This window comes from Carcharhinus amblyrhynchos, chromosome 9 (assembly GCF_965287045.1).
Source record: "Carcharhinus amblyrhynchos chromosome 9, sCarAmb.v2.hapA, whole genome shotgun sequence".
NCBI lineage: Eukaryota > Metazoa > Chordata > Chondrichthyes > Carcharhiniformes > Carcharhinidae > Carcharhinus > Carcharhinus amblyrhynchos.
The window spans coordinates 21,423,536-21,439,784 of NC_137332.1; the positions used below are offsets into that span (position 1 = coordinate 21,423,536).

General features: G+C 43.2%; 1 protein-coding gene across 2 annotated transcripts in view; it reads right to left on the minus strand.

The window, feature by feature from the left end:
• LOC145347637 (ferric reductase 1-like) overlaps positions 1–16,249 on the minus strand; it is a 54,471-nt gene extending 38,222 nt beyond the window's left edge. The window contains exons 1-4 of one of the 2 annotated variants that reach the window (XM_080195291.1): positions 16,153–16,249; positions 7,582–7,778; positions 2,022–2,167; positions 211–305 (exon numbers count right to left, since the gene is read on the minus strand). In XM_080195291.1, coding sequence (XP_080051417.1) covers positions 211–305; positions 2,022–2,167; positions 7,582–7,777 — 437 coding nt within the window. In that variant the 5' untranslated portion in view covers position 7,778; positions 16,153–16,249. Of the gene's footprint in view, positions 1–210; positions 306–2,021; positions 2,168–7,581; positions 7,782–16,152 lie in introns of both variants that reach the window. The other variant, XM_080195290.1, reaches the window with a different exon arrangement.

Here is a 16,249-nt window from a genome sequence, read left to right on the forward strand (position 1 = left end):
ACATACAAATTCCTTGTGCACATTAACTGATGTTTCATTTGCACTTAAACTAACTTGCACGTGACATCTCCATTTTAGACCTATATCAAATATTAACCACTGCACAATGTTAAAATGTTATCTTATTTTAAACTAATCTGATTTTATTAGAAATAAAGAGAGTTGTTTTATCCAGTGAATGCTATTTGTTAAATGTACTGCAATGCTTACAGGAATTGGACATGACCTGGTTTTGTTGCAGGTGGGTTCCACAGCACCACAATAGTGTGCTTTCCTGATGAGCTTGTGTGACTGACTGCGGAGTCCTGTTGAAGAAAAAGACAAGAGCAAAATGCTTAATACAAGCAGGCTCCATGCAACAAACATATTCAATACATCAAAACACATCATATTTTTACTTGCTTTCTAGACTAACTTCTAATGCTCAAAATCCATAAAATTATTGACTTTTATGTTAAAGGCATTACATAAATACAAGTTATTGTCAGACTGCAAAACTTAAGGGGAAATCATAAAATCCTATAGTGCAGAATGAGGCCATTAGGCTCATCGAGCCTGCACCAATAACAATCCCATCCAGGTCCTATCCCCATTACCCCACGTATTTACCTTGCTAATCTCCCTGACGCTAAAAGGGAAATTTAACATGGCCATTCAACCTAACCCATACATCTCTGGACTGTGGGAGGAAACTGGAGCACGTGGAAGAAACCCACACAGAAACGGGGAGAATGTGCAAACCCCACACTGACCGTCACTCACGGCCAGGATTGAACCTGGGTCCTGCGCTGTGAGGCAGCCATACTAACCACTGTGCCACTTTGCTGCCCACTACGATGGCATAGTGTTAATATTACTGGACCAGTAATCTCTGGGGGACGCAGATTCAAGTCCCATCACGGCAGCTGGTGAAATTTAAATTCAATTAAAATCTAGAATTGAAAGCTAATCTCGATAATGATGACTTGAAACTACCATTAATAGTCGTAATAACCCTCTGGTTCACTGATGTCCTTTAGAGTATAAAAGTTGGCATATGATGTTGCAATTACATAGAACGTTGGTTAGGCCACATCTGGAATACTGTGTCCAGTTCTGGTCACCACACTACCAGAAGGACGTGGAGGCTTTGGTCAGAGTGCAGAAAAGGTTTACCAGGATGTTGTCTGCTATGGAGGGTCTTAGCAATGAGTTGAGATTGAGTAAACTAGGTTTGTTCTCCCTGGAAAGACGGAGGTTGAGGGGCGACCTAATTGAAGTTTATAAAATTATGAAGGGCATAAGTAGGGTGAACAGTTGGAAGCTTTTTAACAGGTCTGGAATGACAAACAGGTTCAAGGTAAGGACAGCAAAGTTCAATACAGATATGCGAGGGATGTTTTGTTTTTACACAGAGGATGGTGGGGGCCTGGAATGCATTATTAAGCAAGATGATTGAGGCAGACACGTTAGGATCATTTAAGACTTATCTAGATAGCCACATGAACAGACTGGGAATAGAGGGATACAAATGGATGGTCTAGTTAGGAACACTCAATTGGTGCAGGCTTGGAGGGCCGAAGACCCTGTTCCTGTGCTGTATTGTTCTTTGTTCTTTATGAAAGGAAATATTCCATCCTCATCCGATCTGATCTACACGTGATTCCAGATCCACAGTAATGTGGTCGACTCTTAACTGCTTACCAAACATCATAGTTCAAGAGGAAGTTGGGGTGGATAACAACTGCTGGCTTTGCTAGAGATGTCCCCATTCCAAGAAAGAACATTTTTTTAAAAAAAGATGGGCAAGATCACTGAATAAATTTGGGTGAAGAAGGCTTCCAGTCCCATTATAATTCATCCAAATTGGGAAATCCACATTCCGCCATCACTTCCAGTCATTTGCTTCTTCCCATGCACAGAGCATCTTTCACATACATTTAAAATCATGACATTTTCAGCTTATCTGACCAATGATGCAAAATTCCAAATTTTCAAGAAATTCTGTAATTCAGTTTAGAATTAACAAAGCAGTTACACACTTTTACATTTCCACATGTCAGGAGCTGGGAGGCCTTATCATTAACAGTAAAGGTTCCTATGGGTCCAGAATTCAGGTCAGCAGCATCTCGTGCTTGTATAAAAAATCCTTGAAATGATGTTCCAGATTGCCTCACAGTAAGTGTAACTGAAATCAAGAGAAAATACTGTCAGAGTACAGAGACAAACATTCAACATGCAAACAGCCTCTGTCATTGCATGCTGGGTTTTCCAAAAGAAGTGCTGACAAAGGACAGAAGGCATCTCCCTATTAAAAATAGAAGAAAATCACCCATCCCAGTTTAATAGTGTTACAAGTAGGCTTACATGAACATTGCAATGAAATCACTATGAAAAGCCCCTGGTCATCACATTCCGACACCTCTTTGGTACACTGAGGGAGAATTTAGCATGGCTAATGCACATAACCAGTGTGTCTTTTGGACAGTGGGAAGAAACCCCAGAGCACCCGGAGGAAACCCACGCAGACACATGGTAGACTGGTACCAAAACTAAAATCACATGAGATTCGGGGTGGGATGGCTACATGAATACAGAACTGAGTCAGTCATAAAAGACAGAGATATAGGCCAAACATGAGCAATTGGGACCTGAAGAAGTGTACCCCAGGACATTGTGGGAGGCTAGGGGGGAGATTGTGGGTCCCCTAGCAGAGACATTTGAATCATTGACAGCCACAGGTGAGTGTCTCAAGATTGGTGGGTGGCAAATGTTGTGCCTTTGTTTTAAAAAGACTGCAGGGAAAAGCCCTTTTTAAACAAAGCAATACAGGCCAGTGAGCCTCACATCTGCAGTGGGTAGGTTGTTGGAAGGTATTCTGAGAGACAGGCTCTACAGGCATTTAGAAATGCAAGGACTGATCAGGGAGAGTCAGCATGACTTTGTGAGTGGAAAATCATGTCTCACAAATTTGATTGAGTTTTTTGAAAGGGCAACCAAGAAGGTAGATGAGGGCAGTGCAGTTGATTTATCCACATGGACTTTAGCAAGGCCTTTGACAAGGTATGGCACAGTAATTTGTTGCATAAGGTTAAATCTTACAAGATCCAGGGTGAGGTAGCAAAATGGATACAAAATTGGCTTGATGACAGGAGAGGGCAGTTGTACAGGGTTGTTTTTCAAACTGGAGGCCTGTGACCAGCGGTGTGCCTCAGGGATCAGTGCTGGGTCCACTGTTATTTGCCATTTTTATTAATGATTTGGATGAGAATTTAGGAGGCATCATTAGTAAGTTTGCAGATGACACCAAGATTGATGACATAGTGGACAGTGAAGGTGGTTATCTAGGATTGCAACGGAACCTTGATCAATTGGGCCAGTGAGCTGACTAATGGCAGATGGAGTTTAATTTAGATAAATGCGAGGTGATTTTGGTAGATTAAACTAGGGCAGGACTTGCTCAGTTAATGGTAGGGCATTGGGGAGAGTTATAGAACAAAATGATTGAGGGGTATAGGTTCATAGCTCCTTGAAAGTGGAGTCACAGGTGGACAGAGAGGTGAAGAAAGTATTCGGCATGTTTGGTTTCATTGGTCAGAACACTGAATACAGGAGTTGAGATGCCTTGTTGAAGTTGTACAAGACATTGGTAAGACCACACTTGGAACATTGTGTACAGTTCTGGTCACCCTATTATAGAAATGATATTAATAAACTAGAAAGAGTGCAGAAAAGATTTACTGAGATGCTACTGGGACTTGTGATTTGAGTTATAAGGCGAGTCTAGATAGACCAGGACTTTTTTTTTCCCCTGGAGCTTAGGGGGTTGATCAATTGGGCCAAAGGTCTATAAAATAATGAGGGGCATAGATCAACAAGATAGTCAACATCTTTTCCCAAAAGGTAGGGGAGTCTAAAACTAGAGGGCATAAAAAGATAAGAGGGGAGAGATACGAAAGGATCCAAAAGGGGCAATTTTTTCACACAGAGGGTAGTGAGTGTCTGGAACAAGCTGGCAGAGGTAGTGGTAGAAATGGGTACAGTTTTGTTTTTAAAAAGCATTTAAACAGTTACATGGGTAAAATGGGTATAGAGGGATATGGGCCAAACACAGGCAATTAGAATTGCTTAGTGGTTAAAAAAGGTGCGGCATGGACAATTTGGGCCAGAGGGCCTGTTTCCATGCTGTAACCCTCTATGACCTTATGACTGTAGTAACAGTGGAAGGGTGTTTTTCAGAATGGACATCAGTAGTTAGTGGTGTTCCACAAGGAGCAATGCTGGGACCTCTGTTGTTTGTAAATGATCTGGAGGAAAATGTGGGTGGTCTGATTAGTAAATTTGAGGTTAAGACTAAGGTTAGTGGAGTTGCTAATCGTGCTAGGGATTGTCAGAGGATATAGTAGGATACAGATAGATTGGAGACTTGGGCACAGAAATGGCAGATGGAGTTTAATCCAGACAAATACGAGGGGATAGATTTTGGAGGATCAAATTTACGTGTGAATTACTGTAAATGGCAGAACCCTTAGGAACATTAACATAGAGGGATCTGGGCGTACAGATCCGCAGTTCCCTAAAAGTGGCAACTCAGGTGGTCAAAGTGATTAAGAAGGCATTTGGCATTCTTGCTTCATCTGACGGGGCATTGAGTACAAGAGTTGCAAAATCATGTTGCAGCTATATGAAAATTGGGTTAGGCAGCATTTGGAGTATTAGTGCAGTTCTGGTTACCATATTACTAGAAGGACGTGGAAGCTTTGAAGACAGTGCAAAGAAGGTTCACCAGGACATTGCCTGGTCTTGAAAATGTTGAGTATGAAAAGAGATTGAATAAACTAAGATTGTTCTCACTGGAAAGGCGGAGGCTGAGGAGAGACCTGATAGAGATCTACAAAATGATGAGAGGCATAGACAATGCAGATTGTCAGAAGCTTTTTCCCAGGATGGAAGTGTCAATTACAAGGGGCACAGGTTCAAGGTGGTAGGGGAAAGTTTAAGGGAGATGTGCGGGGGACGTTTTTCACACAGAGTTACGGGTGCCTGGAACAGATTGCCATTGGAGGTGGAGGAAGCAGGCACATTAGTAACATTTAAGAGGTGTCTAGATCGATACATGAATAGGGAGGGAATAGAGGGATACGGACCGAGCATGGACAGAAGTTTATTTAGGGCATTATCACCTCCAGTACAGGCTTAGAGGGCCAAAAGGCCTGTTCTTGTGCTATACTTTTCTTTGTTCTTTGACTTGGGGAGAATGTGCAGACTCCACACAGACAGTGACGAAGCCAGTAATCAAACCCAGGTCCCTGGCACTGTGAAGCAGCAGTGCTAACCATCTGCACAGGTCTCCTCTTTAAGAATAGACCAAGAGCAGCATCAACAACACACTCGCAGAAGGGAAAAACAGGAAATAAGAATACTAGTCTTTATTGGACTTAGATACTTTAAAATGGAGCACAAATAAAATGAAAATAAGAATGCTGGTCCAAATGCTTTTTGCCTTATGGGCTGCAAATATGCCTGTAACACCAGCTGTTGAATGGCGATGGCAGCAAAGTAAATAAAAAATACATGGGAAGTTGCAGCCAGGATTTCCTTGGGGAGCAGGACAAGTCCAGGCATCAGGACCAAATGAAAGTTGAAAAGGCAGTGGGACTTCAGCAATTAGTCATTCAGTAGTATGGAACTGGAGTATTATTATCTAAGCACTTTGACTTGCACTCATCAGGATAGCTCACAAGAAATTACCAATCAACAGAATTGGTTGGCAAGTAGACCCTGATTGGTGGAGGTGTTGCCATGGAAAATGCAGCATGGAACAGCAAGCTGCCCAGCTTGGTTAATTTCTAAATGAGATTGATGGGTTAAGGCATTGCCTTGTGGTATGAACCAGAGCATGTACTGCTTCCTAAACTTTTGTTTCGGAGAAAAAGATTCAAATGGTGCACATGTTCCTTCTGCCTGCTAGGAGGCATAGCCCAGTGCATGAATGTACGTAGCTTCTAGCATGCATGACTGAGCCATTCTGCAGGCTCAACTGACAATCTTAAATTGGTTTTCCATGTAATTTTTAGCATTATTGGGATTGTTCAGCAGGTGATATCCAATCATGGGAGCACATCTAATTTTGGACACTTCATGGAGTTTTGCAAGCACATGCTTATTGGGTGATGTCGGTACTTTGCCTGTTGCAAACAGCTAAAGGGACTTGCTGTTTGAAATCATTAGGCTGTACAGCCTATATACCTGGCATCACACTGGCTCTAAAATTCATGTACCACATTATTTATTTGCATGATAGGCAGAACATCTTTTTGTTTCAGGACAGAATCCTGTAAACGGAGAATACCACTCACGTCATTTCCTCATAGGAACGGTTTTCAATGGTTAGCTTCACCTTTTGCTCAAAATTTTGACAACCTTACCCTTCCAGTGTAACCCAAGGTAGATATTTTATAGGACTGAAAGTGGCAGCCTCAGGCCCATTCATAAGTTTGCGTGAAACAGCAACTGATGATCTGATCGGGGGAACCAATATTCCTCCACCAATCAGAATCCACTTACCAATCAACTAGCACTCTATTCTCAAGAGTATAAATTGTTGCTCCCCCATTACAGTTTGGTTATTTCTTGCAGTCCTGATGAGTGCAAGATGGAAAGCTTAGATAGTATCTGGGTTTTTTTCTGCAAGGCTAATACAACCTTCATGGAGGCGGCCACCTAATTGGTTGCCATCAGGCCAGCTGTCAAGTTAAGGAAATGACATAGAACAAAGAACATAGAAAAACTACAGCACAAACAGGCCCTTCGGCCCACAAGTTGCGCCGATCATTTCACTACCTAAAAAGGTAAAAGACAGGAGTCTCTGTCTCTATCTACCAGAAGTATTCAAACACTTGAGGACTGGCAGCCCACGTACCAGTATGTAAGTGTCTGTTGTTTGCTAACTTTTGAGGAGTATTTTAAGTCTGTGAGGAATAATGCTTAAATTGGAACCAATGGAGATAGTTTAGCAGTTAAAAATTGTATCTTGTCATGCTTAAAGATTTCAAATGGTATAAGTCAAGCTAATTCAATAGTTATAGAATCCCTACAGTGCAAAAGGAGGCCATTCAGCCCATCAAGTCTGCACCGACCACAATTCCATCCAGACCCTATTCCCAATACCCCACATATTTAAACTGCTACTCCTCCTGACACTGTGGTCAATTTAGTTTGGCCAATCAACCTAACCCACATGTCTTTAGACTGTGTTGTTAAAATAAAGTTGTTTTGATCAGAGCTTCCCATTGTGTCTCACATCTAGAGTGAAACACCTTACCCTCACACTAATGCCAAATTAATAAAATAGTTGGGATCTTGTCTAACTTCATACTATATTTCGATATTTCTGATCTGGTCCCTAACACCTAAATAAACTATTCCATTGCATCAAACTACAAATATTACTGAATATTACATTGAATAACCTACACTTTGACGCACTCTGTTTTTACACTGATAAACAGATTAGCAGAAATGAAATTAACATAATAGCGCATTAACAGTTGTAACATCAAATTTGAAAATATCATTTTGGATGTTGAAAAATATCCACACCTTTTATTTGATCCTTTGAGTTGAAAATCTCTTTGTCCACTGTGATAATGGCCGGGCTCGATGTTTTCTGAGGAAAACTCCCATGGTTCGGAGACATGGTGTCACAGGCAACGCTCACCTGACCATTTGCATAGGCTGCTACTGGTTCTATTAGGATGCTTAGTACAGCAAACAAACCAGGAATACACAGTCCCATTCTACTGCGGAATCAGAAAAGAATTGTTTCAATTGGTACTGATTTCTGTTAGTTTGCCAGAAGTTAATTTAACATCCAGCAAAAAGTAATATTTGTGTGGTAAATGATAATTAAGGAATTCATAGTTATGATTAAAAAGAAATATTAATTATGTATGTTAAAAGCAAATTACTGCAGATGCTGGAATCTGCAGATGCCAGCTTTGACAAGGGTCATCTGGACTCGTAATGTCAGCGCTTTTCTCTCCTTATAGATGCTGCCAGATCTGCTGAGATTTTCCAGCATTTTCTCTTTTGGTTTCATTACTTAGGTGTTGGAATGGGCTCAGTTGGCTCACTCTCAGCTCTGAGTCAGAAGAGTTTGCGCCCTTCTCCAGAAACTTGATTACATAACCCATTCCTGCACTATTACCTCAGGTGTCCTTCAAAGATTCAAGGGCTTTGACAAAGGGTCATCTGGACATGAAACATCAGCTTTTTTTTCTCCTTCCAGATGCCGCCAGACCGACTGAGATTTTCATCTATTGGCTCCAAAGATTCATGTTGCCCCTCAAAACATCATCTAGAAATGTAATGCCAAAAGAAACACCCCTCTTCCATCTTCCCTGTCTTGTTCATAGCTTAAAATCTATTATATTGACAACATTTTCCAATTTTGATGAATGGTCATTAACCTGAAACATTGAGCCCAATTTTACCTTTTTGATTCCAAGTGCTGAATCTGGGCATAATTCAGATCCAACTTGGAAATCTGTTCTCAGGGGCCCCCATACACACTTAGCCTGAAAAAAAATCATGGGTCTGAATCGCGCTGTGGGCAGGGCTTATTGCACCTGAAACGCTACTGGTCCGATTGGAGCTTTCAAGTGCACATGCGCAGTGAGAAAAAAATTGAAAAACGTGCCCCTGTCACATCACTCTCGGGTCTTAAAAATGGATAAAGCGGCCCAGGAGCGATGGTCTCCACAGACATTGCCCCACCCCCATTTCATAGCTGTCCCCCTTATCCACCACTCCACCTGCACTACCCAGACTGATCGCAACCCAAGCCCCCCTTCCCCCCCACCGATTGCCCACAGAGTGGCAGTGGACCCCTCCTGCACCCTCACCAGAGATCTATCTGGCCTCCCTCTCCCCTCCCTGCCCCTGCCTCACCAGAGAATGATCTGGCCCACCTCCCACCTGACAATGATCTGGCCTCCCTCCTCCTCTATCTCTCTCTCCTCCTCCTCCCCACTCAGAACAATCTGGCCTCCTCCTCCTGCCACCACCAGAAAATGATCTAGCCTCCCATTCCCTGCGCACCCCCCCACCACCAGAGAATGAACGGACCTCCCTCCTCCCCGCCATCAAAAATACATCTAACCCGCATCCTCCTCCCTCCTATTCCCCCCCGCCCTCACCAGAGAATGATCTGACCCGCATCCCTCCCCTCCACCACCAACCTGAGTTAGTGAGCCATTCAAAACTCTGAACTTACCTCGTCAGAAGCCGGACCGCCCAAAGCAGGCCTTTGCCGAGCATGTCTGTTTTGCGCTAAATCTGGACGGGCGAACACGATGGTAAAGGGGTAAATGCTGGTAAAGTTGGGCGGGCAGCTTATTAATTCAATTAATGCGTTTAAATCGCTGTTGTGCCCACTTTGGGCATGGTTCGAATCACGGCCATTTTCGGGCCTTGGTAAAGTGGACATTTGGGCGGACGCAGATCGCGTTAACGGCCACACGCCCGACTTTACCAAGTTTTCACACCCGAAAACAGGCATGCATGATGGTAAAATTGGGCCCATTGCCTCTAATTCTCTCTCTACATATGCTGACCAGTCTGCTGAGTATTTCAAGTATTTTCTGCTCTTAGTCACATCTTTAGCTAGTTTAATACTGCAGCTTAAAATTTCCTTGTCAATATTTCAGTCAACCATGCAAGGGCACACAATGACAGAAAATTGTTTGGGATGAGCTCTGCTGCATAGGCAGTTCCTGCACTCACAACTTCCCAGTGTTGGTTCAACAGTGAAGAATTTACCTCCTCTTTTTGGGCAGGGTGTTACAATGAAATGCAAACAGAGGAAATATGCCCTCTGATATTTCCCTTTGTCTGAATGGGAGATGCAAAGGACATTTCAGGCATCAATTCTAAATTCTAAGGCTGGCAAAAAGAGATTCAGGGTGTTTTTTTGCAACAAAAATCTGTGCATACTATGAAGACAAGGTGATCCAAAAAGGTGTAATAGAAATAGCTAGGTCAATAAATCTCACTCGGCACCCAGATAACTGATCTGATATGGTCAAGCAATTGCAGGGCACTCCAAGGGCGGCACAGTGGTTAGCACTGCTGCCTCACAGCACCAGGAACCCAGGTTTGATTCCCAGCTTGGGTCACGGTATGTGTGGAGTTTGTACGTTCTCCCCATGTCTGCATGGGTTTCCTCCTGGTGCTCCGGTTTCCTCCCACAGTCTTAAAGACATGCTGGTTAGATACATTTACCCAAACAGATGCCAGATTGTGGCGACTAGGGGAATTTCAAAGTAACTTCATTGAAGCGTTAATGTAAACCTTACTTCTGACTAGTAAATAAAGTTGCAGCTCACTATACTTACTATTGGCACACAATTGATAAAAGAAATTTAACAAACATGTACGCAAAATGCTTGTCTGTTGGCTCACAAATACAGTGCAATGCCACTTGGGTGTCATTGTGTCCCTCAAACCCACATCTCAGACACTTTTCTGTTTGCCATATTTGCTGACAACTGTAGGAACAAACCTACACTAGCAGAAGATGTTGTCATTTGATTCTATGTTGGACTGAATCAGCAATAAGTGCATGGAAGAATCATGGCAAGATGAAATTGGAGATCTCTCTCCAGATTGTGCACAGTCTCCCCTATGGTCCTGATAATAGGGCAGCATGGTGGCAGAGTAGTTAGCACAGCTGCCTCATAGTGCCAGGGGCCTGGGTTTAATTTCAGCCTTTGGTCACTGTCTGTGTGGGCATCTACACGTTTTCCCTGTGTCTGCATGGGTTTCCTCTGGGTGCTGCTGTTTCCTCCCACGCTCTGAAAGGTGTGTTGGTTAGACGCGCTGACTGTACTAAATTCTCCCTCATTGTACGTGAACAGTCGCCAGTGTTTGGTGACTAGGGGATTTTCACAGTAACTCCATTGCAGTGTTAATGTAAGCCTACTTGTGACACTAATAAATAATCTTTAATAAACCTTAGTCTCAATGTAGCTGTGCTCCACTTGCATCTATAACTGGCATAAGCAGACAACTAATCATGTCTGAAGTGGGTTGCTTGGGATCTGAACAGCCATCCTTATAGATTGCCCTTCCTGTCACATAGGTGGCAGTCTTAAAATTGAAGCATTTTTGTTGCTACTTAGGCAATCGGCACTGGCCTAATGGATCAAATGTTGATCATCAATTAAGCCGCCACACATTATTGGAGTGGAGCCCTTTTTCACATACACATGCACACATGCGCACACAAAGAAATCATTTCAAGGGCTCAGAGGGCAACATCCTCCTACACTTTGATTGTTTTCTGCACTGAGCAGCGCAATCAATAGGTTGGCCTTGCTGAACAGCACGGTGGCACAGTGGTTAGCACTGCTCCTTTACAGCGCCAGGGCCTCCAGATTCAATTCGGCCTTGGGTCAGTCTTCGTGGAGTTTACACATTCTTCCCATGTCTGCGTGCATTACCTCCCGGTGGCCTGGTTTCCTCCCACAGTCCAAAAACATGTGGGTTAGGTTGATTGGCCATGCTAAAATTGACTCTAGTGTCAGGGGATCAGCGGGGTAAATATATGGGGTTACGCAGTGGGATTGTGGTTGGTGCAGACTTGATGGGCCAATGGCTTTCTTCTGCACTGTAGGGATTCTATAGATTCCTCAACGAAGCATTTGACAGTACACTTCAAGTTGATTTATATTGCCTGTGGTGCTCTGGAAGCAACCAAAGGCAAAAAAAAATTGACAGCAGTAGTGACTGACAATGCCTGCTCCATGTGGGAGATATGTACTGCAGCAAGCGCCACAGCTCTGTAACTCTGTGCTGACGTTATCAGACATCATTAATCTTTGCTCCAAACATGAACAAAATAGTTGAGTTCAAGAGGTGAGGTGAGAGGAGAGATTGTCCTTGACATCAAACATTTGATCAAGTGTGTGTCCAGCAAAAGCAAAGGCAATAGAAATCAGAAGGAAAATGTCACTGATTAGAGTCATGCCGAGCAAAATGGAACATGATGGTGGTTATTACATGTCAATTAGCTCATCCCAGGACATCGCTGCAGAAGTTCCTCAGGATAGTGTTCTAGGCCCAACCATCTTTAGCTACTTCATCCGTGACCTCTTCTCCATCATAAAGGCATGAAGTGAGGATGTTATTGATGCAAAATAACATGCACAATATACTAGTGCCAGTTGATGACCATCTCTAACAAGGGGGAGTCTAAACACCTCCCCTTAACACTCAACAGCACTTCCATTGTCAATTTCGTCAGTAGAATGGAGAGGGTTACTATTGACCAGAAACTTAACTGGACTAATTACATAAATATGGAGATTACAGGAAAGGGTCAGAAGCTGGATATTCTACAGCAACTGATTCACCTCCTGACTGCACCCCAAAGCCATTCCACCATCTAGAATGCACAAGTCAAGAGTATTAAAGGGATTTTTATCACTGATTTCTTATGAACAAACCACGGGAGAATCAGAACAGGTTACAATCGCTTTATTCAAACATATGCAGGGAGAGAACACTACCTCAGAGGAATACATCTGAGACAGGCTCTGATGTTCACAAGATACCTGCACATATTGATACCATGCCTTGCATGTACACAGACGGGGGCGATGTCTAAGTATCAAATTTGCTTGAAAACTGGAGTAAATCATGTTGGTTTTTTTCAGTAAGAGTTCAGAGAAGAATCCCCTACACTCTGAGAACTAGTGTAAATATTTTTATGTAGGAGGGGCCTATTCCTGCCAGAGAGGCCAGCAGCATAGTGCTGAACAAGCCACTGTGCATGCGCCAGTCTGTCAGCACTGGCCAGCTTGATCGCTCACCTGTCTCTGCTTGTGATCCTGAAGCACAGAGTCTCAGCAGGACATCACATCCCCATTGATCGGCCCCTCCCCCATCAGGCTCTGCCCCCATTAGGCCCTGCCAGCTTGGCACTGCCCTATGCCAAAGTGCTCCCTGGGCATTGGCACTTTGCCCCTTGGGCACTGCCAAGGTGCCAATGCCCAGGGGCATGCCCCCTCACCACCCAACACACTGGTGGGGGAGGGGGGCCTGATTTCCCTCCCTTCACTCCAGTGGATTGGCCGCCAGATCCCCACAAATGGGAAGCTACAGTCATTCCCACCAAAGTGAAATACTCCTTGTGGGTGGGGGGAGGGGGAGATTTCAGTCCCAGGCCACCTAGTCATATACAAATTATATTAAAATGAATTTTTGCATGCCTAATGCAGCTCCACACCTACTTCCAATGGAACTGATGGAGCTGGATATCCGGCACTTGGAGACATGCTCAGGGCCGGATGCCCAGTACAGATCCCATGAGTCTGCTGGTGCAGTGGGATAGGAAAATCACCAGCACAGTTTTAATTTTTGATCCAACAGTACGTATAGGTTTTACCAAAGACATGTCTTGTATTAGTCACATATTTACCTTTGCACCTCTTGCAGAGACTGCTAACTTATCTTGGTATGCACCCCACCCCTCAACCCCCGCAGTTCCAACAACACTCAAGAAGCTTGACACCATTCAAGAAAAAAATATCCTGTTTGATTGGCACCTGACCCACCATCTTAAGCATACATCGCCTGCTCAATGTGGCTGCAGTGAACCATCTACAAGGTACAGTGCAGCAACCTGCCAAAGCTTCTTTGATAGCATCTCCCAAACCAATCACTTTTATCACCAGGAGGACAAAAACAGCAGACACAAGTGAACATTACCACCTCCAAACTCTTCTCCAAATCACATATCATCCTGACCTGGAGGTATAGTTCTTTTCCTTTACAGTCACTGGACCACAATACAGGAACTCCCTCCTTTATACCACTGTGGGAGTACCTGCACCACATGGACTGCAACAAATCAAAAAGCTGGTTCTCACAAGGGAATAGGGCTGGCAAATAAACACCAATGACACCGACATCTTCTGGATGAATAAAAAGAAAAATATGCTGGAGGTAACTCACACAGACATGGAGAGAACATGCAGGCATGGCATAGACAGTGACCCAAGCCTGGAATTGAACCCAGGTCCCTGGCACTGTGAGGCAGCAGTGCTAACCACTGTGCCACTTATGAAGTTGGTAGTCATTAGGAGGCACAGTTAATTATTTTATTGCGATTCCTAGTCCTTGGGATTAATCTGTAGTATGGCAGGCTGGTTTCAGGAAACAGGATGTAGCCAGCTTGAATACTGGGCATAAATTATATATGAGGTGGTATTGATTTCTCCTGTGTATGAGGCATTATCACCATCACATTGACAGTCATTGATGAAACATTGAGTTGGATTAATGAGGTGTGGATGCTGTACTCAAATACAGCACATGTGCAGTAAACATCACGGCATCTTTCCACTGAGAAACAAGAACATGGTGTTTTGCCATGTTACAAGGGGACTTTAAGATTATTTGATAATCCATTAAAAGTATGAAGACATTTTGTTCTTGCAGAAATTGTTACTAGAATTTTGAAACAATAGCGCTGAGGTGATGGCCTGGCTGTATTATTGCTAAACTATTAATCCAGAAACCCAGCTAATATTCTGGAGACCCGTGTTCGAATCCTGCCAGGACAGATGGTGGAATTTAAATTCAATAAAAATATCTGGAATTAAGAATCTACTGATGAAACCATTGTCGACTGTCAGAAAAATCCATCTGCTCCGCTAATGTCCTTTAGGGAAGGGAATCTGCCGTCCTGACCTGGTCTGGCCTATATGTGACTCCAGAGCCACAGCAATATGGTTGACTTTCAACTGCCTTCCAAGGGCAATTAGGGATGGGCAATAAATGTTGGACAGCCAGCGGTGTCCATGTCCCACAAATTCCTGAAATTATATGGTCTGGTTTAAATGGATTTATCCCCTCATTCAAATGGTTACACAATTTTTACACAAACATTGGGGTTACAGCTTGAGGATTCAGGGTAGGCCATTTAGGTCGGAGATGAGGAGACATTTCTTCACCCAGAGAATGGTGAGCCTGTGGAATTCATTACCATTGGAAGTAGTTGATGCCAAAACATTGAATGCATTCAAAAAGCGGCTAGATATAGCAGTTGGGATGAATGGATCAAAAGGTTATGGGGAGAAAGCAGGATTAGGCTATTGAATTGGACGATCACCCATGATTGTAATGAATGGCGTTGCAAGCTCGAAGGGCCAAGTTGCCTCCTCCTACTCCTATCTTCTATGTTTCTATACAGAAGCTGATGTATACTGCAGAATTTTAAAACTATCGAGAATAATAGTGTCAATGACAAACAAACAGTCATGATCAAACTTAAATAGTGTTACAAAACGGAAATAGTTATCCTCTGAATCCCAGGGTTACAATCTGGGAAACATTGGCTATTATTATTTAAACATTGTATATTTGAAACATTTATACTACGTGCTTTTATAAACCGGTTTGTCCGCTTGAGAACTGTTTGACATGTGCGTCAGTGCCGACCCCAGCTCCTAGTGCTTTCAGATTATTACACACTGCAAGATTAATTACCCTCAGGTATGTTACTGACCAACTGACCAGTGGAAGGATTAGCCGTGATTCTGTATTTGTGATTGCATGATTATGATAACAGCATAGAAACTTTGATCGGGGGTGATATTAGCATAATTTTAAAAAATCTTCCTATGTGACACAGAATCTGACAAGTGTGGTTGATTGGTACAGATCGGAGCACTGCTGCACCTTTCATAAATAATGCAGTGCCTGCCAGGTATACTGGAGCTTTTACGGTTGGGTTGACACATGAAAGCGAAGAAGTCTTCAGACTATTTGCCTCCACGACAAAATGATTCTGTTTTAAGTTGCTAAGCGTTTTTTAAAAAAACTGTACTCCAAATAGTCTATTGACGTGCCACATACTGATAATTCCTGGATAATCTACTCGCAGGAATTGATCACTCTTATTCTGTTCACATCATGTTTTTAGTGAACACTCTGCATTACCTCAAGGCGGATCTCCGATCCATTGCCAAACACTTCCTCTATCTGGTTTGCTTTTGCCCCGTACATCGGGTCTGCATGAAGGATCACAGAAAGGCGCTGATCAAAACTAAAGTAAGTTGCATATTATGGCTTAAAATACAAGGAGGTTACTCTACTCACACTTACCTGTGGAGTTGGAACCGCCGTGCCTTCCACCTGAGCGAAACTTCGAGTCAGGTTTCACTATTGAGGCGGGGCTCTCTGGCTTTGTAACAACACTATC